Source organism: Buteo buteo, chromosome 3, assembly GCF_964188355.1.
Source record: "Buteo buteo chromosome 3, bButBut1.hap1.1, whole genome shotgun sequence".
Classification (NCBI taxonomy): domain Eukaryota; kingdom Metazoa; phylum Chordata; class Aves; order Accipitriformes; family Accipitridae; genus Buteo; species Buteo buteo.
In genome coordinates this window covers 69,800,363-69,823,808 of record NC_134173.1, presented here as the reverse complement: position 1 = coordinate 69,823,808, position 23,446 = coordinate 69,800,363, and the positions used below count along the sequence as shown (strand labels likewise).

The following is a 23,446-nucleotide window of genomic DNA, read 5'->3' as shown; positions in this document are numbered from 1 at the left end:
TAAAAAGATGCCTTCTAAAGCAGAGAACACAACAAAAACTATTCAACAGTGTAGAGTAACTCTAGAGTTTTCAAACCTGAACTTAAATGCTATGTTTTTCTTTTTTTTCTAAGAAGAATATGAGGACAGGACACAAACAAGTTTCACCAGAGTTAGAAACCCGAGATGAACCCAAAAGACATATGAACTTCAGTTATAGAGTCCTAGAGATAGTACTGGCAGAAGCAACTAGCTCCAAAACTTTCTATGAAATCTCTGAATTAAAGATATCAAACTGCTTAGATTAGTCTTTCAGCCCACAAAGCTTATACTGCTCAGGTGGAGGCTGGGCTGAATACTTCTGAAAACTTCTAACATTTGGGCAAAAAGTCAGTATGAAAGCTCAAGACAGAGTTCTACTGCATGGAAGAAAACTGTAATACATGAAAATTAGGAACAATACACAGGTCTTTCCAGAAGGCAAAAAAAACAGAAGACAAAAAGGGAGCTGGCAAATCAGTTCCTTAAGAGCTTATAACTCTTACAATCACGTAGGTCCAAAAAAGCTCCATTAAGCTTTAAATACAGTATAAACTGTATCCTCTAGCATAGGTTGCAAGTGCTTCCATCCTCCCATTCTGGACTCAAGTAGTAATAAGAGAGAATTTTGTTGGGGAATGGTTTCCCCTCACACAAAGTGTGTGGACATGTCAAATATTTTTGACTCATAAATAAAAGTGGCTATAAATGAAACATATTATTTCTTAATTAGACTCAGCTGTGATCAAGACCCAGCTCAACAAATAAACAGGTAGAAGTGTACTCATGGACACTGGGTTTAGAACCAGCTTGCTCAGACTCCAAGACAGTCCCATGACAGAAGTGGGCAACAAAATAGATACCCATTAGCATTACCAACTACACATTAAATGATCCAGAAAACATATCAGACAAGCCAAAAGTTAAATTACTAGTAACTGAAGTGAGTTCTAATAAACAAGAAACAGATGGTAGTTGGAAGCTGTTAGTTTCTTTTATAATCTTGTTCTATGAATGGGCAAATATACAACTCCCAAAAGCACTTCTCTTAGTGGCAGAAGACATGAGATAAAAGGACATTTACAGAAGTAATTTTCCCAGGAATCTGCAATTTACTGCTATGCAATGTATCAAAGGCAAAGACTGTCACATGTTTTCACGTGAGAAATTAAGTAATATTTTTAAAAGCTTATGTGGCAGCTCATTAGAAATTCCCATAGCCCTTATTTTGACAAATTAGTTTAAGAGATTAATAGATTATTTTTCTTCCAGAGAGAGAGAGAAAGGATAATTAACAATCACCTATTTTAATCTATGCAATATTGACCCAAGAATCCGACCCGGCTTTTGCTACATCAGATTAAATAGCTATGCTACAACTCGATGAAGTGATCACCTTACACTTTCAGTGGGAGTATGTGTGGGCAGACACCCAAGAAGGGGCTGTACGTACTAAATAAAATGCTTCACTGACCTATTGAGCACTGCAGCTATACTATCAGCTTAATGCAAAGCTGTTGCTTCCCCCCCCGCCCCCCACAAACAACACTAAGTTATAATTTGAGTGCCATAATTATATACTTTAAGGTCGTGTTGTCCTCCTTTACTATTGATCACATTTACCAAAAAACTTCCCCAGAAGAGTAGAATAACTTGATTTTTTCCTCCACTTACTTTATTGAACAATTTTCTCATTTAAATAAAAAAAAAGGCTTTTGAGAAAACTCTTTCTTGGAAGCCAGTTAAAAAAAGTATATGGACATCTAACATAAAATGGATGAAAACCCACTTTTAGGTTCTGCAAATCACTATGTAAACTGTCCCCCAAATCTCTAATTGCCTGTATCCAAGTGATTCACTTACATCACAGTAGCCAGTAAACTGTTACAAAGTGAAAGGCAGCACAGAGTTCCAGTATTGGGCTCTATGCTAACTCTGTGAGGGTTGAACCAAGTCTATATAAGTTTCAGAGGATTTTTCAGAAATATTTTCAAGTAACATTTTGTAGCAAGCGACAAAATTTCCACTGCAAACAGAAGCAAAGGTAGAGGAATGCTGACTGCCTCACGAAACGCTACTAAGTTTTAAAGCTGAAGCTAGAAGATCAATGAGTACATCCAGATTTAGTGTATATTAGTATGTTAGTAAACAACTTCATAAATTATTTTTATAAGTTTTAACAATATAAAATATTTTTGAAAGAAATACCGCTTTTTATACTCCACACTCTCAGATCCCCCTTAAATTGTGTTAGAAAAAGTGCTAATTCAGCTCAAAGCCAGTGGAAGACGAAGAATATGCAGATGGATGGACCCCAGAATGAGTGGCAGGTTCGTAAGTGTGCAGAAAGGGGAAAAGAAAAAAAGTATCCTCTCTTTCTGTGTGACATACACGTTTCAACCCTGTAACTATAAACCTAACTGGTTGTATACTGAATCTCTTTACCTGACGCTGTTGTAGCTACTCTTCCATCAGTTACTGCTTTGGAAGAAAGATAAGTAATCATCTGAATATCTTCCTTGTCTTTACTGGGATATTCATTACGGAAAGTGGATTCTGTGGATAATGGTGCTGTAACTTCCGAACTACGGCTTAAATCAAGAGGGAGACATGGTCCACGCTTCTCAAGTGACATATGAGCAACATCAGGTACTACATAAAAGAAAAAATGTAATATTAAAAAAGATACATAGGTCCAACAAACAACAGTTTGGATTGCAGCGTTACATAACATAGGAACAGCATACAGCTTTAGCTACAGTAAGTCAAAATATCCCGTCAGATGAAAACCGTGAAAGGTCTAATTTTTAGGATTCAATTTCTCTTGGGCAGTTCTTTATTAGATTAAGATACATTACCCTCCAATTTTGATGACTGTTGGTTTTGACCACTGATGGAGAACACTTTTCCATCAGTAACTGAAGAGGGAGAAGAAACTTTTTCTACAGAATCATCAGGCAAGGAGCAAGTGGCTAAACGCTGTGATCTTCTTCTCCGTTGGCTATGTTTGTAGGATCTAGGGGAATTCACTGGCTGTGATGGACCTAAAAAGAGATCTTTCAATGTTCATGAAGCAGAGAGATATACCATAATCTTACTGCAGTATTTGAGATCTAAAGATGGGGAGTGCTTTAAATAACTCTTATTTGCAAAGCTGGTAATCACAGCAGAACCGGTAAAAGTAATTAAAAACTGTGACTACCAGGAGCAAAAGGAGTTATGCTCAAGATATGATTCTGCTTTTAGCTTATTACACATTACGAGGGCATCTACTTCCCCACTGATAAAGGCTGTTGTTTTAGGCAAACAGTGTACTTAAAATAAGCAACCCCCCCATATAACCCATGAGAGTAGGCTACTTATAATGGAAGGGGGGCAATAGAATTTAACAGTAAACAGAACAAATGATCACAGTTAAAGATCTAAAAAGTATGGATAGTGGTAACATACAACTTAAAAAAAATAATCAAAAGCAGTGGTTAATTTTATATCCCACCTCCCATCTTCTGCTAACCTGTTATCAATACTCCAGCTATATTTCAAATGCACACTGCCAACACGTGGCACAGTAAGAAGGCTCAAGAACCTTATACTTTTTTTTTTTTTTTGTAAAAAAAAGGGGAGGGGAGAATTGATATAGGTTAATATAGGCCTGATTCATTAAAAACAAAAAACCCACACTCCTCTATACCTCTCCAATTTTACCCAGTTTCACAAATTCTGCCTTGGAAAACATTTAAGTCATTATTACACTATAAAACACTGTTCTTTCCTTAAGCAGTTTTTAGAGTCAAAGATGTACAGATTTAAAAACAGACACAGCAAAACTAAATTTCCATTAGAGGTGGTAAAGACTTGAAAGTCAAAGTTGAAAGACAGCACTAACAAGATCTAATGTATTAAGTAACCAATTTTTAAATTAGCTAATATTTAAAATATTGCTACAGAGAAGTCTAACTTACTCCAAAATACAAACATGCTCAAGGAAAACTACTTACCATTATTTTAGGGGTGGGGAGGGAAGGCATATTACAATATAGATGACCAGTAATATTTTGTGGGGGCAAAATACAATTTATACCTATGTGTCCTGAATAAATAAAGACAGCTGAATTTGTACCCCTCCCTCTCCCATTCATTTAAAGTTATCTGTGAGAAAAGATTAAAAGAAACTTATCTCCTAAGGGAAAGTATCAAATCAAGGTTAAGGGGAAACGATGCAGGTTTAGTCTTCCATCCTCAATCACTATTCTAAAAGGGAAACAAAAATGTAGCTTTTGACTCACTGGAACCCACATTTATTTTAACTTTTGGCCTCATCATTTAATGTTCTTCAGGCAACAAAGAGACTGACCCTAAGCAACACTAAAACCCTAATGTAATCTCAAAAAAAATTATAGAAATTTTAACATTCACAACAAATAGCATATTCAAGGATGCAGCGCGAACCTTTCCCTGTTCTACTGACAACCAATATTTTGGTACTTTGCAAATCAGTTACGCATGTTTGAGAAGCTTGTATTTTTCTGAGACAAAGAAACCTAATTTTTTTGTATTTCCCCACCACAGATCTTGAACCCATCTCCTCTTTCACATAATATTTGGAGGAAATATCACATAAGGTGAAGAATGCCACAGCCAACAGGTACAGCATATCAGCCTGCTGAAGGTGGAATTTCTCAGAGAAGGAAAGGTCCACAACCAAGGTGTACATCTTTTCTTTTTAATGAATCAGGCCCCTTCAGATGAGAGGTTTGATTTTTCCTGTATCACTGTTAATACTAATGTGAAGATTTAAGCTGGAGGGAAAGCCAACCGTTAAAAGCCACGACTCCATAAATATAAATGTATTATTTAAATGTATTATTTCCGGTAGAGTAATTCATATGCCTTATTATCTGACTTGACTTTTAAAATACTGAGCTACCCCTAAATCTCCCGCTTGGACCTTTTATTTAAAGCAGATTCATTTTTAAAAGCAATAGCGATTTACAACCAAAAAAAATTTCTGTATATCTCTTATAAGTAATTACGGTATTTTTTTTAAAATGTCTGTGCTCACTAGTTTTATTTATCACAGAAGAAGGAAGCTGAGAGACCAGCGTCAAATCCTCGACTTGTATTAATTCTGGGGAAAGTGGTGATTTAGGGGGCTTTATACACCCAGAAGAATCTCCAGATTCTTGTTTGCATTTCTTGCTGCGAGCCTTTCCTGAAGACAAAGTTGAGGATAACAGTGCAGGTTTCTGAATGTTGGCAGAACTGCTAATATCAGCTTCATTTTTTTTCTGACTTTGTGGTTTAGGTGAAATCTCCTGAATAAATAATAAAAAATTGATACTTTTATTTCAGTTTCTTCGCTGTAGTTCTTGTATTCTATTTTGATTTTTTTAAAAGCAACTTTAGTATTCAAAACACATTTTAAAGCAACATTTGCAGTACAAATGAAAACTAGTTAAAATTCATCACATTAAACAACTTTTTTAAAGGAGCAACATCAATTAGTTTCAGTGTTCAGAACATCCTCATTTCTTACTATTTGAAACATATGCAAAAAGCCTGAAAACAAAACATTTTTCCTCTATTCCCATTTTAAAAATTCACCGAAGTCTTTTTAGTTTCTGTCTCTTTCATTTTCAGCAGACCAGGACCATCAGTGCTTCCTCAAAGTACAACTTGGAGAACACTTATTACAAGCTAGAATACATACACTGATGTATAATCATAGAACATCTCAATTTGGAAGTGACCGTAAGGATCATCAAGTCCAACTCCCTGCTCCTCGCAAGACTACCTAACGCTAAACTATACAACTATCATCCAGACAAGCGATCCTTGTTCAGAGGACTGCAGTTCTAAAAAAAGTTGCCAAGATTTCCCTTCACGGTCCTCTCCCTTACCATAGCAAAAAAAATTGAAAAAGTTCCTCCAGAAAACCTTGTTTAACACGAATTTCATTTTTAGAAAAGAACCTGAAAAAGTTGATAATGCTCCTTTAAGGAATGTCTGAAAACAACAAAAAGTTTCCAAATACTGAACACACTCTCACAACAACCCCTTTCAGTGCTGGGAGTCTGGATTTCACCACATTATATGTTTGTGCAAACACATGAAGAAATCACAACTTCTAGCACCACAGGGTTAAATAGATTGCTAACTGTTGGCGAAAAATGAGCAGATAAAGAGTTAAAACAGTTTTTGAAGAGAAAAAGAAAAAATTCTACATATAATGCAGTTTTCCAATTTCATCAATTTTCATCCTTCTTAACACACATACTTAAGTATTATTTGTAGACAATTAGCATGCATTGACAGACATTAGCATTTTAGATTTTTAACTGGAAGTTCTTCCTACTTTACTGAATAAACTGTGCATGTGTTACAACTTGCCCAGTAATGGCAAACTACAATAGCTGAACATAATTCCTTAAACCTGTCCCCTTTCTTGTCCCAGTTACATCACACAGCATAGTACCATCTATTAAAACCATAACTAACAAAGTAGAAAGATATTTCTAGAATGTGTGCACCACTTTATCCAAACTAAAAAGTCACATTTCTGATGATTTGAGGGTATTATTGGGTTTTGTTATAAATGGCAATTTTATTTTCCACTAGAACTTTCCATGTTCCAATGGAGGGGGGAAGAAAAAAAAAAGTAAAACAAAAACCCACAAGTGCACGTTCTATGTTTGCAAAAGGGCACCCCTGAATGCTACATGAATAGCTTGCTGGAAGTATCCTGTAAAGATCCGGTGCAAAACATCCCATTCAGCAGACATCAGTTCTACCTTGAATAACTCAATTACACATGTACTAAGTGCAGTTTATTCATTTAAATAAAATATTCCATGAACTGTGGAGTATACCTATGCTGGTTATGAGAGGTATTACCAGAAATTAATTAGAGTCGTAACTTGTAAATAAACAATTTTATTGTTCATCTTCACAGATGTGAAAGACATTACTACAGCATCCATTACTTTCAAATTACAAAGTTATTTAAACAAGATTAAAAAAATTAAATTAATATTTTGATAAGGTGCTTAACCTCTTAACAGGACAAATTAACATTAAAAACCTTAATGAATTAAAGTTATTCATCTAACCAGGTCTTGGTCAAAAGGAAATATAACATGACATACCCTAATACAGTTAAATAAGCTACTGTATCTGCAACTAATCATCTGAGGTTTTGGGTTTAAGACAACTGTAAACTAAAAATATATAAATATAAATAAAATAAACTTCCATCAACAAAGTCAGTTTTCGGCTATTGGCCTGAATACTTCTACCATGTTCTGTATTACATTGTTAAAAAAACCTACAAGATATTTTACCCATTCAATTTTATAGCAGTAGCAGACAAAACCTCTAAGGAATGTCAGCTTTGCTATTGGAAAACCTTTTGGGGAGGTTTATAACTCGGCCATTTTAATTTGAGTTTGGGCAGGAACTTAGTGAAAAAAGCTTCAAGCTCAAAAATTTTCCTCCCCACAGTTAATCATTTAAATATTTGAGAGGTTTCTGGTTTTAGTTAGAAGCAAAGGAACAGGACAATTTGGGATTTTAGATGCCTCTTTAAAGGAGCTTAACTACTGTTTCCAAAAATGAGTTTTTTCAGACCATTAGCATGTAAACAATGACAGAGACATCTTTTTTTATGTTTAATCAATAAAACAGAAACAGCCGAGTTACTAAGCTTAAGAAGTAACAAAAAGGTTTTAGTAAATATGCACTGTAGTTTATACTGTTGCATACACAGTCTATGTAAACCACAAAGTCCCATTCACTCTAATGGGATTCTGCATGATAAGATTTACATTGTAATGATTCTTCCAAAAACAACATGCTGTAAGCCATTTCACAGTTTTTTGCACATTGAAAATATCACACACAGTAGCAATAAAATCATAGCATCTTTAATATGCAAAAAATTTGAGAAATGGAATGTCATGTCAATACATTGTAAACCTTTATGCAAAATATCGGTCAATGCATTGACACCGTAGTGGCTCAGTTAGCCGTTACAGTGACAGCATTAAAAACAGAAAATCATGTTCCATTGACAAGATTTGCATCCAACGCAGCGTCAATGGAAAAACCACAGCAATGCAATTATATATCAGCTCTAAAGAACCAGTACAACCAAAATATCAAATAAAGTTTGGGGTAGGGACTGTTCATAGAGTGTGCCGGGGCTTAAGAACAGAAGTGCTCTTTTAAGAATTGTGAGCAGCAAGGCTATTTTATTCAAATGCTGCTGTTAAAGAAGAATGAAAATGAATACAAAAAAGCAGTATTAAAACTACATTAAGGCTCTGATTTAAATCATTGGAAAACAAAGGTGTCCTGAATCAAGACTACTGTTCATCCTTAGCTTGCTTTACCATGCTTAGGCATTCAGCCCTTTTAATATGCAAGATAATGCACAACTCGGAGTCAAGCAATGCCTGAACACAATGGAAGAAGCCAAAGATAAAATGGCAGCCTTCAGGTCCTGCAAATATGCAGGTTTAAAAATCAGACCCTTAACATTATTTAAAAGTTTCTTTTTTGTATTTATTAAAATACACACCCTTGCAAAATGTATGGCTCATTGAGCAGTTCATAAAACACATACAAGCCTACAACACCAAATTCGTACAATATAAAAGAAACTTCTTTTAAAAGAAGTTCTACGTGATGTCAAAAACCCTGTTTCAAACACAAATTACATTTGTGTAAGGGCCTTTTCCTAAGCCAGTCATGGTCATGGTTCCAGCTATAAAACTGGACCTTGGGACACTGGTCTCCTCACATTTGTTGCATGGAGACTTCATTTTTCTTTGTTTTCTGTTAGTTTTCTAACACAAAAGCTGATTACTGAAATCCAAGTCAACACTATGTTTAGAGACAATTAAATTCCATACTTCTGGCTCTGCCAGAAATGTAAACATAAGATCAATTTTCAGTTCCCTGTTATATCTGAAGGGGCAAATTTTAATGTTGTAGGTACTACATCTCCATGGCACACTCCAGTGGGAACCTTGCAAAAGAATCAAACTCTACCATTTCATACCTGCTCCAGGACTGGAGCTGTTTCTTTGTTGCCTTCCTTTTTTTCAGCACCATCTGCAACAACAGCTTTGGATGCCAATAAACCTTAGGAGAAAAGTTGCAGAGATTTTTAGTTAGAAGGAGCTTGCAACAAGAATTTGTGGAAAACAAGGCAAAACAGTGAGACAAGAAACATGAACTGCTTATATCTACCACATAATTATCTCTGAAACAGCTCCACACAAAGCTGAACACTTTAAATTAGAAGAAACAAAAAGTTAAAAGGACATTCCCATGATGGTGTCCTTTCACAAGAGGTACTTCTCTGGCATTTCCACTAACAAGATGAAAATCAAATCATCAATTGTAAAATAATTCCTCACCATCCTTATAAAGCCCAAGCACTTGGGCTTTAAAACCAAGCCTGCAATACTTAAGTAAGTTCTGAGAGATCAAAATTATTTACAAACCTTTTCTACCTCTCCCATCAGAATTTGTATTACTACTTCTTAACTCTAACACATGCAAAACTTTCTTAGACATAATAGAACAAGGGATTTAATTTCCAAATGAATATTCTGAGCAGTGAAGCTCCCAAATTACCTCAATAACAAGACCATATTGGGAGCAAATACATCAGAATATGTCACCTCATTCATGAACTCATATATAATACCACTACTACTAAAAATCTGTAAAACACAAGGAAACTTAAACAGGAGAAAGCTTTTTGTCGGCTAAGCATATAGCAATAGCTTCAATTCTACCTCACACAATAATTTAACTAAGCATATAGCAATAGCTTCCATTCTACTTCACACAATAACTTCAATTACCTAGGTACACAGAGAAAGAAAAAGTTCTATGCCATAAGACAAAGCAGAACTGATAAAACCTGAAATACACAAATCCGAATAAAAGTTGCTATTATAATCCCTGGGAATGTCAATATTAGAGGTGGAGAGTTTAAGTCCTCAAAAATAACTTGAGCTGACAAATCCACAGGAAATTCCTGTTGCATTCCATGAAAAATCAGATATGCTCAAAATTAATTTACAGTGCACAATGCCCAAGGAATTATAAATTAGTTAAGCCTGGGCTCTCAGGAAGCGTTCAGGACATTAATAAACACCAAAACACGCACACAAAAAACCCACTGTGGTATTTTGCTAGAGAGCTATCACATTTCAGCATTCCACAATAAATACTAGGTGCTCTGTTTCCTTTACTCTTTATGTTAGATTAAGTCATGCTTCAGTTTACTGGAAAGCAGTTATGTTTTAAATAAACTTTTTCAGAACACCATGTCCATAATAAGAGCTGTAAACTAATTGATTTTACAGCTAAATAGGTTAACTGAAAAGCAGAAACTTACTTAGCCCTATTAGATTAATACAAATAAAATTATCAGGTAAGATTGTAACTCTGCATTAGGCTCCATAAAAGATTTAGGTTCCATGGACCTAAATAAACATTTGTAACTCAAATTATCCTGTTTAAATCAAGTTGCAAAATTAGCTATGTTCTCTATATTGACAATCATACATTTAAAATGAAAAGCATAAAATAATTTTCAAAATTAAGTGAAGTAGAGTTTTAAATACTAAACAACAAACTACAGCCTATAAGGCAGCTTTTGTGGTTCTACAAACCACAGGCTGGACCAGAGAAGTGGATGCCCCATCATTGGCAGTGTTCAAGGTCAGGCCGGACAGGGCCTTGAGCAGCCTGATCCAGTGGAAGATGTCCCTGTCCATGGCAGGGGGGTTGGAACTAGATGATTTTTAAAGGTCCCTTCCAACCCCAACCATTCTATGATTTTTATTTCTAGCTAGATGCTCAGTGCTCAGAAAGTAAAGCTGTGAAATGAACCTAGATTCTGTCAGACCTGGGAATATATAACCCGTCTTTCTTTCATTTTCCCTACCCCATTACTTATCTTCCCAACCATCACCATGTCTGTAGAAAGACAAAACCAACTCCACAAGCTACTACAGCAGCAGGACTACAGGTTCACCATCCTCTGTCAGTAACAGCACATAACAAATAAAAAGCATGGGGTGGCATAGTGAATCAGAACTGTTTTGTTCTGTAAGCTTGCTGCAGATGTTATCTGTTCTTTTAGGTATCAACACTGCAGCAGGAGATGTGGAAGCAAGCATTCCAACAGAGGCAAAAACTAACTGGAAGACGACATGAATACATGCTTAGGAGGAGATATCCTTCACCTTTAGGAAATGTAATTTCCCCCAGTAGCAGTAGCAGAGGGAAAAGGAGCAAAGGAAGCAACTTTATTTTGTTGAATGGTGAGCAAAGAACACCAGATGCAGCTGTGGTCCTTGTGGCAGACAAGGAGAACCTTCTGCAACAAATACTGAATGCTAAATTGAAATCCAGGAAACAGTTCCCTTCAGACAGCCTCTTACAACCAGATTATTTGCTCTATTTCCTCAATACGGCCATAAGACACTTGGTAAATGAATATTTTCCTAACGGCTACAATGCTTTATGATTCTTTTGTAGCCATTCTGATGGGTACACCAGCATAATTCCCAACCTTCCTTCAAATCTAAAAGCTCATGTCGCAGACACAAACGACAATTTACAAGTATTTCAAGCATAAGAAATACACATGTAGCAAGAGAAAGTTTGATCATCAGCAGTTACATTTTCAAAATACTCTATTATATGCAACAATAAAAACCTACTACAGTATGAGTTGCAAAAGTGCATTAATTTGAGAACAGCTACACAAGGTAGCTACCAAGCATGACAAATTTCATCTTGTAATTAAAGGATTAATTCACTTTCGCTAAAAGATAACATATTCTCTGCCAGCAGAGTATGCTTTCATGGAGACAGAGACGTGCTGTTTTTAGAATGATAACAAAGTCAATGGCTGCAACATTATGTTTTCTGATTATTCAGTTCAGTCTATATGAGCCCACCCGACTGCTATTATTCTCAAAAAGCTCCTTAGAAAAGGAGAATCTATCCACAAGCACAGAAAAATATAATTTCTAGAGCTACTGGTCTTTCAGCTGGTTTTGGTATCTTCTGCTACTAACTGCTACTGGAAAGAAATTAACAGGACTCTGTAAATATATATCAACAGTATATATATCTTATACTTCTACTGCTCATGGGAGAAATTATATTGGGACTTAACTGAGAGTTTATGCAGTATGGGCAAAGGAGAGTAGAAATAAGGCTGATAAATCAGACATCTGTTAACTTAGTACCAAATAAGAAGCCTTGCAGGAAAGAAAATCCTGGAGGCAGAAGATGGGTTTTTCTAAAGACTGTTTGCTTCATATCATGTTCCATACTGGCCCATTTCATTTATTTTCTCCTTTAGATTGAAGTACTGACTGAGAGACTGAAACAGAACCATACTCATAAGAAAACTGACTAAACATTCTCCACTGCTGACTTATGAAAGGTTGGATCAACCAAAACAACTCTGAAAAAATGCTCATCACACAGTTTACTAAATCAGGTTATTTTTATCTTATAGAAACAAGAAAGACTTTTTATATGAATGACCATACCCTATCTACTACAAAAAATAAACACACACAAAAAAAACCCCTCTCATCTGTAGCATAGAAAACTTTGCCAGATTTCACACAAAATATTATTTACTAGAATAATGAGTGGAATGCATTTCTATCTTACCGTCTGTCCAAGGGGGCCCTGTACCCTCTGCTAAGGGGAGGACGTCACAACTTTTTTCCACCCAGCTTTTGAAATGCGTGATACTTTCCCAGCACAGGTACAAACTACCTCATCCTAAATACCGACAGGATTAATGCTGGCAATACAATTTGCTTATTGGGAGGCATGGGGGAGGAGAGATACAAATTGAAATAATTTTTCCACAGTTAAGTAAATTTCTATTGAATTTTGGAATAAAATGCATTTTTCAACTTTTAAAGATAAGACCAATTATCTATTATTCCATTTCCTTTTGTATAAAATGTATTCTATAGCTTTCTATTCTATATTCTTTCTATTCTATATTTGCTTTCCATTAATAACTTTGAGTAATAAATGTGGGGAATGAATGCCTTAGACACTGAAAAAAACATTTCAGATCATCATTGCTTTGATTTGTAGTTAGGCTTGTATACTTTTAAATTACATACTGTAAACTCTTTTCAGCATCAGTTTTACTTCATGACAAACTATGACAAAACATTTAGTTTTTCCATAGCTAACAAAAGCTTTAATTTACAGTGGTAGTATGTAACTCATGACTATGTTAAGAAGTTGTACAAACCCCAAATTCACCCGATAATGTAGAAAACTGTGCAGCTGGAATTAAAACACACTCAAGAAATTCATCAGTTCAGGATGGCTACCTTCCTAAAAAACTAAAAAGACCAAGTCAAGTCTGAGACTATTCTCTGAACTTATGAACAAGGTAGATTTTATTACCATTTATAGATTTCTTTAAAAATTCCAAACATGTAAAAGACTGTAGTGAATATCTGCCTCATAAGTGTGATTTTATCAGTCTACTTTAGTACCTTATGAGTAAGCATGTATATTTCACTACATGAAAAAGGAAAAAAGTCAACAACAAAAAAAAGTATTTTACCAGTGATCTTGTTAAGACGAGCTCTCTTTGCCTGAAATGAGTTGCCTAGACTACTTTTCCTCTTGTGTGATAACGTGCTCTCTGCCTGCACAAAGGCCATCTTTGGAACATCCACTACAGGAAATCCTACTTTTAAACACAAGAGAAATCTAATAAATGCACATTTCATAAATACGTAACAACACACAAAATACTTCAATATTTCAGAACTCCTATTACAATTCTGCAGTAAAGAAACTTTAAAACTCTATTAAAAATGAAAATGACACATTCTGAAGATTTAGTATTACACATGGAAGCATTAGATGCAGATTACCTCAAAATTTGTAATTTTTACTCAATATTATGGAAATCAGTATTAAAGACTATTAAAATGAACAAATTCTTATCAACCCAGAAATAGTTTCAAACAGCCCTTAATATGGATATATCATCCATACTGGAATTCTTTTTTTCTTAGTACAAGATTAGGGATTATCTCACAGGTAACAGAAGACGCAGGAATATGAACCAAAGTATACAACTAAGTCATTCAAAAAAAACTATGTTCTGCTCTTGTTAGACCTACTTAGAAATTTTGCACGAGAAGTAAATGCTGACTGAACTAAATTTATCTGATGATAATTGTTTCTAAACTGATTAATGTTATGTACCATAAAGCTATCATAATAGCAAATGAAACATCTTCCTCTAGAAATACTAGTTATCACTTAACTGCAAAATTAACAATAGGAATTCTACTTCAACATTACAGAAAAACCTATTTAAACTTTTATAGAATTTGTTTTTACCAAATGTGTCACTAGATGTAGGCTCCTCTTCCTTTTTTTGGACTTCCTGCATGATTGTAGAGGTTGAGGTTTCTTCCTTTTTTGAAGGAACTTTTAGCCATTTTCTGTCCTCTTTATCCTTATTGCTGTTTGCGCTGGTTCGAGGTTTACTTCCTGCTTTGTTCTTGGCTGCTGCTGCAGCAGCAGCTTTGACCAAAGCTATCCAATCCTCCAAAAAGGAAAAAATGGTAAGTAAGTATTAAAAAGTGCCTGAGACTCCAATAGAAAATACTTATAAACCCAGTGAAACTTCATCTAGAAATGTTCAAGAGCAGTTGAATCTATTTTTATGGCTACTACTCAGAGAGTGGTAAAATGAGTTTCCCAAATTGCCTAAATAAACTTGAAGTATTATCAGTATGCCACATGGATAAAAAGCAAAAAGAAAAAACCTTCAAAAAAAACACTGTGCATAGAATTCTGGCTGCACACATTCCCTGCTACCTATTTTATATGTCATAGCTTTAGAAACCCAGAAGCTCCCAAACCCAGAACGCTGGGTTTTTTCTTACCCTTCTGGCTGTGAAATACACCAATTCCATTGTTGCTGGAATTTAACAATTATTCAAAACTACAATCAACTCAAAGCATGATCCAGCAGCTGCATGATTGGGCAGAGTTCTTCCTGAATTAAACTGATAAAGCGGGGATAACTCTTACCTAATTATATGTGTTTCTAGAGTAACTATAGATAGTACTCTTTGTATTACATAATACAAGATTCATTCAACAATTTCAATAAAGTGCTCTATAATATGACTGAATTTCACAGTCTACATTTAAGATAATATATGTGACCATACAGAAACATCCAAGGAGTGCACAACAGAATATACAGCCCAAATTAATCTACTTTTTGGCATGTAGATGAAGTCTAGCCACCCTACAAGCCAATGGAGAAAACTAAATACTTCCAAGGCCGAGCCACGCTCTTTCCACTAGTTCGGAATGACTCCTGCCTTATGTCTCCTGGATGTCAGGGATCAATCTGATCACAAAAATTTTAACTTGTTCCTCTTTACTGAAGTATTTTTTCACATTTTCTATAACATCAAGGTACACAATTTTTCCATGGAGAAGTAATATGCGATATAAAAACCAATAGCAGTGTTCATCCTCCACCAGTAAAAATTACGCATCTGAGTGTTTTGAACAATAATTAATTTACTACATGGCAATTTGGCTATAACAGTATTTGCAGATTTGTACTACCACGTATAAAAAAGGTACGATAAAGACTGTTTTTTGTCTAGTTTTGCATGAGTGTTTTACAAATAGTAATTTTTTTTTTCCCCCCAACTGTAGACAGACTATATTTTATCCTGGACTGTTTCCTTATTGTTATGTTATCATACGAGGTACCTAAGTATCTTGATTTTATAAATCTTGTTTCAATGCAACTTTTTCCCACTCATTATGTATTATAAGCCTTTCAAATTTCTGTCCTATTGAGGGTTTCTTTGCCTTTGATGTATGAGAAAAGCATAATACAAAATACAAAGCATCACTTTTCCTTGTATTATACTTCTCCTTTTCCATAGCTCAATACTTTTAAATCACTGCTTTACATAGGTTATGCTTCTACTTTGCATCAAGCTATGTACTTAGAAACACCAACAGTTTTGATTCCTCTAAGATGAAGTGTTCCGTGTCCAAACTGTCAATGCAAGATGCATACACTCAGTCTAACTAGCAGCAGCAACGTTTGGAAGTGCTTTGGCAATGCTTACATGACAGGCAACTACCCAGGCCATTTGGTGACATGCCAGCCACAAAGAGCGTGTCTAACTGCCAGCTGCATAGTCAATCAAAAACACACATACCTCTTTTTTGGCCAGCCAAAACGAGCACACACATTAGCTCCAGTCCATCCAGAGCCTTGCCCATCCAGCAGGACAAAAAAAGGATTGAGCTATTTGTGCTGGTGAAGAGTTAGGAGACCTGAGAGTAGAAGTCTTACACTGTACCCTGGCCAAGGGATGAAGAGGATCAGTAAAATGGCTGGAGCTTGGATCTTATGATAAAAGTGGGAAGCAAAAGGAAGCGCAGCCTGCATCAAAACAGCTTCTAAACAGCATTTTAAATTTTCAGTCAAGCTAAGCACCCTGAAATCGGAAGCTTTCAGATACCTAGATTTAAGGACCACACTGAACTAAGTATCTTGTTCTAATGGTAGCTGTGCTGGTGCAACATGAAGGGGTTTTTTTTTGCATTTTATTTCATTGTTTGGATACTTAAGACATGGAGCTTACAAAGGGTAGCAGGACACATAAAACAATGAAGCAAACAAAGTTTAAACATTCAGAAGCCAGAGCAGAGTGACATTAATTATGGCGATAGTTATACTTTTTTCCTAGATTAACAAGCAAATTTAAACTCAGTGAAGAGAACCTTGAGGGGGGGGGGGTAGACAAGATTATCGCAAGAGCTCCCTTCCAACCTCAACAATTTTGTGATTCTGAATTGGCCAGAAACTCTGTGAGTCCATTTTTATTTTAGCTCCAGAGTAAACATACAGGCACTAAAGTGACACAGGTAATTCCTGCTTTTTAACCTTGAACTCTTGTGGAGCAACTGCTTAGCTGCACAGCTCCTGACATGTGAGAACTATTTAGCACCTAAGATGCTAAGGTGACAATATTTCTTTTGAAGAGCACATGAACTCCTCCTTCAAAAAGGATATATTTGTGCCTTTTTCAGAATTTTTAGAAAATATTAACAAAAAATGGGAAAATAACAGTGGGAGCCTAAAGCACAATGAATTCTGAAATCTGTCTCAGGGTCTTTTTAAGATATCTACTGTCAACCATAATAGCAGGACACTAAGTATCACAGATATAACAGAAACTAGTTGCAAATCTTTAATAGCAGGACTTTTCCCAAGAGCATTCAATATACACAAAGCCAAGGGCCCAAATATGAACACATTAGCAATTCGTAACGTAAAAGCAAAATCCTCCTAAGAGAAGTTTTCCCTATTCTCCCTCATGTCCTGACATTTTCCCTCTATTGGCTGTGGTTTTATAACTCTGCACCAGTTACTCTGCACCATCCAGCCTGATTTCCTGCCTCCCACAATATCTCACCCCAGTGAGTTTCTCATTTACGTATATAACTTAACAAAAAAGAAGGAAATACACTTTTTTTTCCTTACTAGAATTCATCTTTCAAGTAAGCTGAGAAAATTGACAGGAGAGAAGTAATGGGACACTGTAGTTAAAAGACAAAACATTACTTTATCACTACTGAGGAAAACTGTCATTATGCTAATCAGAGTCACTAAATCAAAGCACAGGAAATTGCATGATCAAGAAATATGTTAGTAGAAATTACCCAACAGCCTTACATATTGGCTAAAACACTTTTATTTTAAAATATTCCCTTGCATAACCTTAAACCTGCAACAGTGGGAAGGCAAAACCAGAATAATTTCTAAAATCCAACCCTTGCACGAATGGAATTCACACACACATTGTTCTCCCTTCACCTGCCTACAACCACCACCTTTTTGCTTCTCTAGAGTACTAAAGATGCGGCTGTTTTTCCTCTCCTGACACATCACAACTCCCAACTCCCACACATTCATACATACACATACATAAAACATCATCAATCTATTGACTGGCTGATTCCACATCAAGCCTGGATTCCTTACCCTCACCTTTCAATTCTAAACAGTCTGCCCCACCTACATCTTGGCTCACATTGTCTCCTGTCACATCTTCTTTTTTCCTCTGTCCCAATCGCAAATCCATGCTTTTTCCTCAGCTTCCTCTTCCTGTGTGCCAAGTCCCCTCCCTCTCCTTCAAAACCCTCCTCAAAACTCACTTCTTTTGGTTCGATTTCCGTCACTAATCTCAGCTCCGGCGCTATCTGCTCCCTCTCGCGCGCCTAATTACATCGAAGATAAAACAAAAAACATGAAACAGAAAAAGTAAGTTATCTGAATACTTCATATGTGCTCTCACAAGGGCAGTCTCATTATCCCCATCTTTTTTTATTTTCTCTCTATACTACGTTAGCCACATTTTTGTGTGATTTCAATTAAACTGCTCTTATCTGCAGAGCAACCTAACCTATAGTCTCATTGCATTGAACCACACAAGTATTTTCCACTCTTTCAAAATTTTGCCTTTCCACCCTCACAGCTGAGTCTTATTAAAACACACTTCTGCTGCAACTCAAAAATAGTTTGAGTGTTATAGTGTTTACAATCTCTTCCTTTAAGACATGCTAAGCTCAAATCAAAGAATTAACTAGTCTGTATCTCGCTTCCTCCATGTAATTCAAATTCTGCATGCTTAGCACATACCTTCCAAACACATCTTATATTTGTTAAATTTGCTAATGCACTAGCACTTGAAGTATCTTAAGCTTACACTCATCTCTTGAAATATATTATTTTTTTCTTTGAAAACAGGTAAAAAAACAAGCCATAGGTTTAAATTAAGCATAAAGTGTTGGCTCTGCCAACTCAACTATTTTTCAAATCAAGTTATAGTCTTGGCTTTTTTTTTAAGGTTTACATAATTTTTAGTAAATGTCATCTTATAAAATAAATAATGCAAAAAACCCAAAACATCCATTTAAGTTCTAGGCTTAGACAAAGCTCCATTTCAGAAAACTGATTTTCAAACCAAATCTTAGATCACTTTTTTATTCTTAAATACCACAAAAATATTTTGAAAAACAAACTTATTACCATAGCATAATGATATAGGAGATGTTGCAGGGAAAAAAAAAAAGTATCTTTGCCTTTGAAAACTACAAACTTCATACCTATCTCTAATTTTGCAGAATGCAAAGCTATGACTAGTATAAATTAGCATTATAGAAAGCATAATTGGTGTTCTTGCTGCAAGACAACTTAAAAATTCTAAATTCATTTCAGAAAGTGTAAATTTGGCCCCCTTATTGTTTCTCAAGACTTCACTGAAGCCACCTACATTCAGCCCCAGAGATGCACGAGATTGACACTGTAACTCTCAATTACTGAGAAAAATCAGAAATAATAATAATAATGAGCTGGTCTGCCACCAAGCATGTCTGGATGTCAAAATGGTTGCTAAGGAATGGATTTACTTTTTTTTTTTTTAAAGCTGAAAATGCCTGTGGCCTAAGAATAGTAACTCCAGATTAGACACAACATAGGTCCCTAGAAAAAGTACAGGACAGAGCAAGGGACTTCACATTGTCACAGAAGGGCTATTTCAGTTCAATTAAAACCACATTACCAAAGTTTTCCTTTTTATGAAGTAAAATTAAATACTCTGGCTTCCTAACTTACTGCCGTACTGAAAGTATTGTTTGAAATATTATGTATTGGTTCAATAGAGTTATTGTAAGACTGCAGCAAGAAGCCAGTGTTAGCGCGACTAAGGATTTCAGTTTAACCTGTTTAAGGAAACAGTTTAAATAGTGCAGTGTTGCCTGCACAAAGCTCCAGTGTTCTTTGCATAGATGATCAACTCTAGTATACAGCTACCTGTAACCTGGAGGGCAAGATATAGAAATGCTTTCAAGCCAATTTGCTACCCATCTGTCCTTGTTACAATATAGATGGTTACCAACAGTAATTATTAAATACCCAAATGTTGTTTGCCAAGTTAGAAGGAGTATTCTGAAGAAAACTGAGAGCAAATAAGAGCATTTTTTTCACATTTCTTTCAATTTCAGTGAAGTAATTTCTCATTAACTATGAGAATACAGTTACCATGCAAGTTCAATGCAATGGCATTTCCACTGAAAGCATGTAACAGTTTTCAATGCTGTTTTCCTTTTGCAAGGAAAGATATGCCTAGTGACTAAATCATGTCCTCTACTTCACAGCCTCCCTCAACTTCTACTCAGCATCTCTTCTTTTAACAGCAACTGAACATTATCAGAGATAAAGAAATATTCATCTGTCTGAATCCCCAAAAGTTCTGATACAGGGGAGAGAATACCCACAGAACAGTCATGTTAATAAGAACATGTGGGCAAAAAGCTACCACAGTAGCAAACAAATGAGATGGGGTGGAGGGGGGGAAGAAAAAAAATGGAAGAAAAAAAAAATTCAGCAGCACAGACTTCTGACAAGCTAAAGCTTTACCCTGAAAGGACACCAGAGAAAAAGGTCTCTGGATGACCCTGGTTTTGTAAACTCTGCAAGACAAAACTCTGGGAACAGATTAGTCAGCAATGGAGTGTACGGCAGCTAGGCATTTCAGAGAGAGGCAAGACTACTTGAGCAGCATACTCTGGGGCATCATCCATAAAACTGGTGAAGCAAGGCAGTGCAGGACCTAGAATAAAGACTGTAATCTAAAACTAGTTGTGCTAGATAGCATTTTTACTATCTTAAGTTATTTTAAAAAAAAATCTATATAAAACCTAACAAAGAGATACCTAAAGTATTCTTACCTGCCCTTTTGCATCCTCTGGCATAGATTTGATATGCATCCTCTTAAGACATCGAATAACACCATCATAGAACTGTACTGTGAACGTTCCTAGAAAAGGATTGATGTAATCACTATGAGTTGTTAAGAAACAAACACACCTTGTTACTATGAAAGCTTTAGCAAAATGTTTTGTAGGCTATATGAACAAAATAAACAGGTGTTACCTATAGTCAGGATAGAGAATTTTAAGACAAAAACAAAACTGACAGCCGCAGTGAAACCCTGCTTTTATATTGTTACTCTTTGTCCACTTGGACAATTTCAAGCATGTTTAAGCTATTGTGTCACTTTTGCTCATAATTCATTGAACGAATGATGTAATATTTAAGTTGCCACAATAGGGAAACAACTCAATTCACAGTCAAATCCTTGTTTACTTTAAACTACAGTAAAAACTTTGACTTCTATTTATGTTCATTAGAAATATCACTCCGTTGTGAAGTATTGCATCTAAGGTGTTCCTTTATTTCCCCATTTCCATTGCTTTTCTTCAACAAACAGAACTTTAAATATATCTACCATTCCTAAAACAATTATGAAAATTTAAATATATTGTTAGCCCAAATCAACAATAGTACAAAACACTTGCAACACTGTGCAAAGGATATTCTTCTCATCACTGAGAAATCATTAAGTATTTTGTCTTCCAGGAGAAATTCCAGTTTTCTAATTTCATACAGATAAAAGACAAACCTCTTACTAAACTTGATAGAAACATTTTCACTTAATATTGAGGCAGTGAGGAAAACTTTATAGACATGTCAGTTTTTTAACCAGACTACAGCTACAGCATAGCATATGCAAACAGTCCTTACCAATGGACCATACATGAATACATACCCTCTTTATTAATTGCTTCAATCTTTGCAGGGTAATATCGACAGTCTGTCCAACGAGCTAGGACTTCTTCTCCAGGTTTAAAATCCTATTTTATACAAATTTAGTCATTAATATTTTAATCATTTAAATTTTTTCCTAAAAAGAATGAAACATTATGTGCTAGAGAGATTTAATGTAGGAAAACAAGGACAGTTTACAAAAAAAAAAGTCAAAGACAAAATAAATGTGCCACTTACAACAAATTCTTCATCATCTTTCAGCCCTTCTTTCCTTAACGCTGGTCGCTCCAAGGGTCGCAACCTATTGCTGTCCCAGTAAATCCACTCGTCGTAGCGATGACTCCAACGTTCAAAATGGACCAACATCTTCCCCTCTTCATAATCTATCTTCTCAATACGAGATGGATACCTTGAATGATAAATGTAAACTGATAAATTTCAAAGCTTTTTCAAAGGTTTTTATTTTTTTCATACAACAGTGCTTAGATGACCATTCAGAATATATTAACACCTTGTACTGAGAAATCTCCAAGTCTGAAAAAGATGAAGCTACTAAATTGATAGTAGGGTAACATTTAGTTTAAGAGTTAACTGCACACATCAGTGATATGTCATCAGCTTCATCTTAGTCAAATGATTATACACAAATTTAAACCTCAAACTCCCAGACCAAAACTGCCTGAAATTGGCATTAGATGTTTGTGCTTATCAGTTTTAAAACCTGTGTCTGTCTAAAGCAAAATCCTGTAAGAGTTTGTTTGCTTCGGGATGGAAAGGATATAAAATAGTTTTAGGAGTACATTCATTACTTTTATAATACAAATTATTTAATCAGACTATAACATTGATTCCAGACAAATCCAAGCAACTAATCAAACCCAGAAGTCAACAGAACATTCTTAATCTAAGCCACTTACTAATTTATAGATTAGCTTCCATGATTTCACTGCCATTAAATTTGATTCCTAGTGACTATTTTTTAGCAGTCATCTCTTTTACTCCACATGCACTAAAATAAATATGTCAGTCTTAATTAACACATGGATTTTACTGTCACCAAACATTGTATGTGCTCAGTAGAACTAATCAGGACGGAGCTGCAACCAGATCAAGTTTTAGGCATATAATTTTGGGTATGGCATAGATGTAGTTTAGGAACCATAAAGGCTGAGATTACATTTGTAAGGAAAACTGGCAAATTTCTCTAACTTCAACAATTACTATTCAGTCCTACTATTGCTGTTTCACCAAAGTGATACATTTCACAAAATTGTAGTAGGGAGCAAGGCACAAACTGGTTTTGTCACACTACTTCCTCCACTGTATGAAATGCAGAGAAAATTGGAACGAGGCAGAATTCAGCTCCTTCTGCGCTTCACAAAAGTAGTGAAATGGATTCAAAAGTGCAAAGAATTAAAAAAAATAATAATTAGATCATCAAATTTTCTCCAGAGTTTATATTAGGGATGGTCTAAAGTTAACAAAACACATATTGAAAAGAAAGACCACAGTAAAAGGACAGCTGTCTTTCACTTTCATTAAGAGACAACCTTTTTCCTAACAAAGTGCTATTGTGGAGCAATAGTAAGAAAGCAGAGCTTGAGCAACCAATTTCCAGTCCTACTGAAAATTCCATCAGCTAGAAGTGCAACTGACATATACAGAAACCCTGAC

At 35.4% G+C, this 23,446-nt stretch overlaps 1 protein-coding gene across 13 annotated transcripts in view; it reads right to left on the bottom strand.

Moving 5' to 3' along the window:
- PHF20L1 (PHD finger protein 20 like 1) overlaps positions 1–23,446 on the bottom strand; it is a 61,019-nt gene that overhangs the window by 28,892 nt on the left and 8,681 nt on the right. For 5 of the 13 annotated variants that reach the window (XM_075023978.1, XM_075023976.1, XM_075023982.1 and 2 more), the window contains exons 3-12: positions 22,010–22,181; positions 21,774–21,858; positions 20,893–20,981; positions 18,319–18,381; positions 14,452–14,659; positions 13,661–13,789; positions 9,080–9,162; positions 5,081–5,333; positions 2,877–3,062; positions 2,464–2,670 (exon numbers count right to left, since the gene is read on the bottom strand). In XM_075023978.1, coding sequence (XP_074880079.1) covers positions 2,464–2,670; positions 2,877–3,062; positions 5,081–5,333; positions 9,080–9,162; positions 13,661–13,789; positions 14,452–14,659; positions 18,319–18,381; positions 20,893–20,981; positions 21,774–21,858; positions 22,010–22,181 — 1,475 coding nt within the window. Of the gene's footprint in view, positions 1–2,463; positions 2,671–2,876; positions 3,063–5,080; positions 5,334–9,073; positions 9,163–13,660; positions 13,790–14,451; positions 14,660–16,313; positions 16,447–18,318; positions 18,382–20,892; positions 20,982–21,773; positions 21,859–22,009; positions 22,182–23,446 lie in introns of those variants that run through there. The other 8 variants (XM_075023979.1, XM_075023984.1, XM_075023980.1 and 5 more) reach the window with 5 other exon arrangements.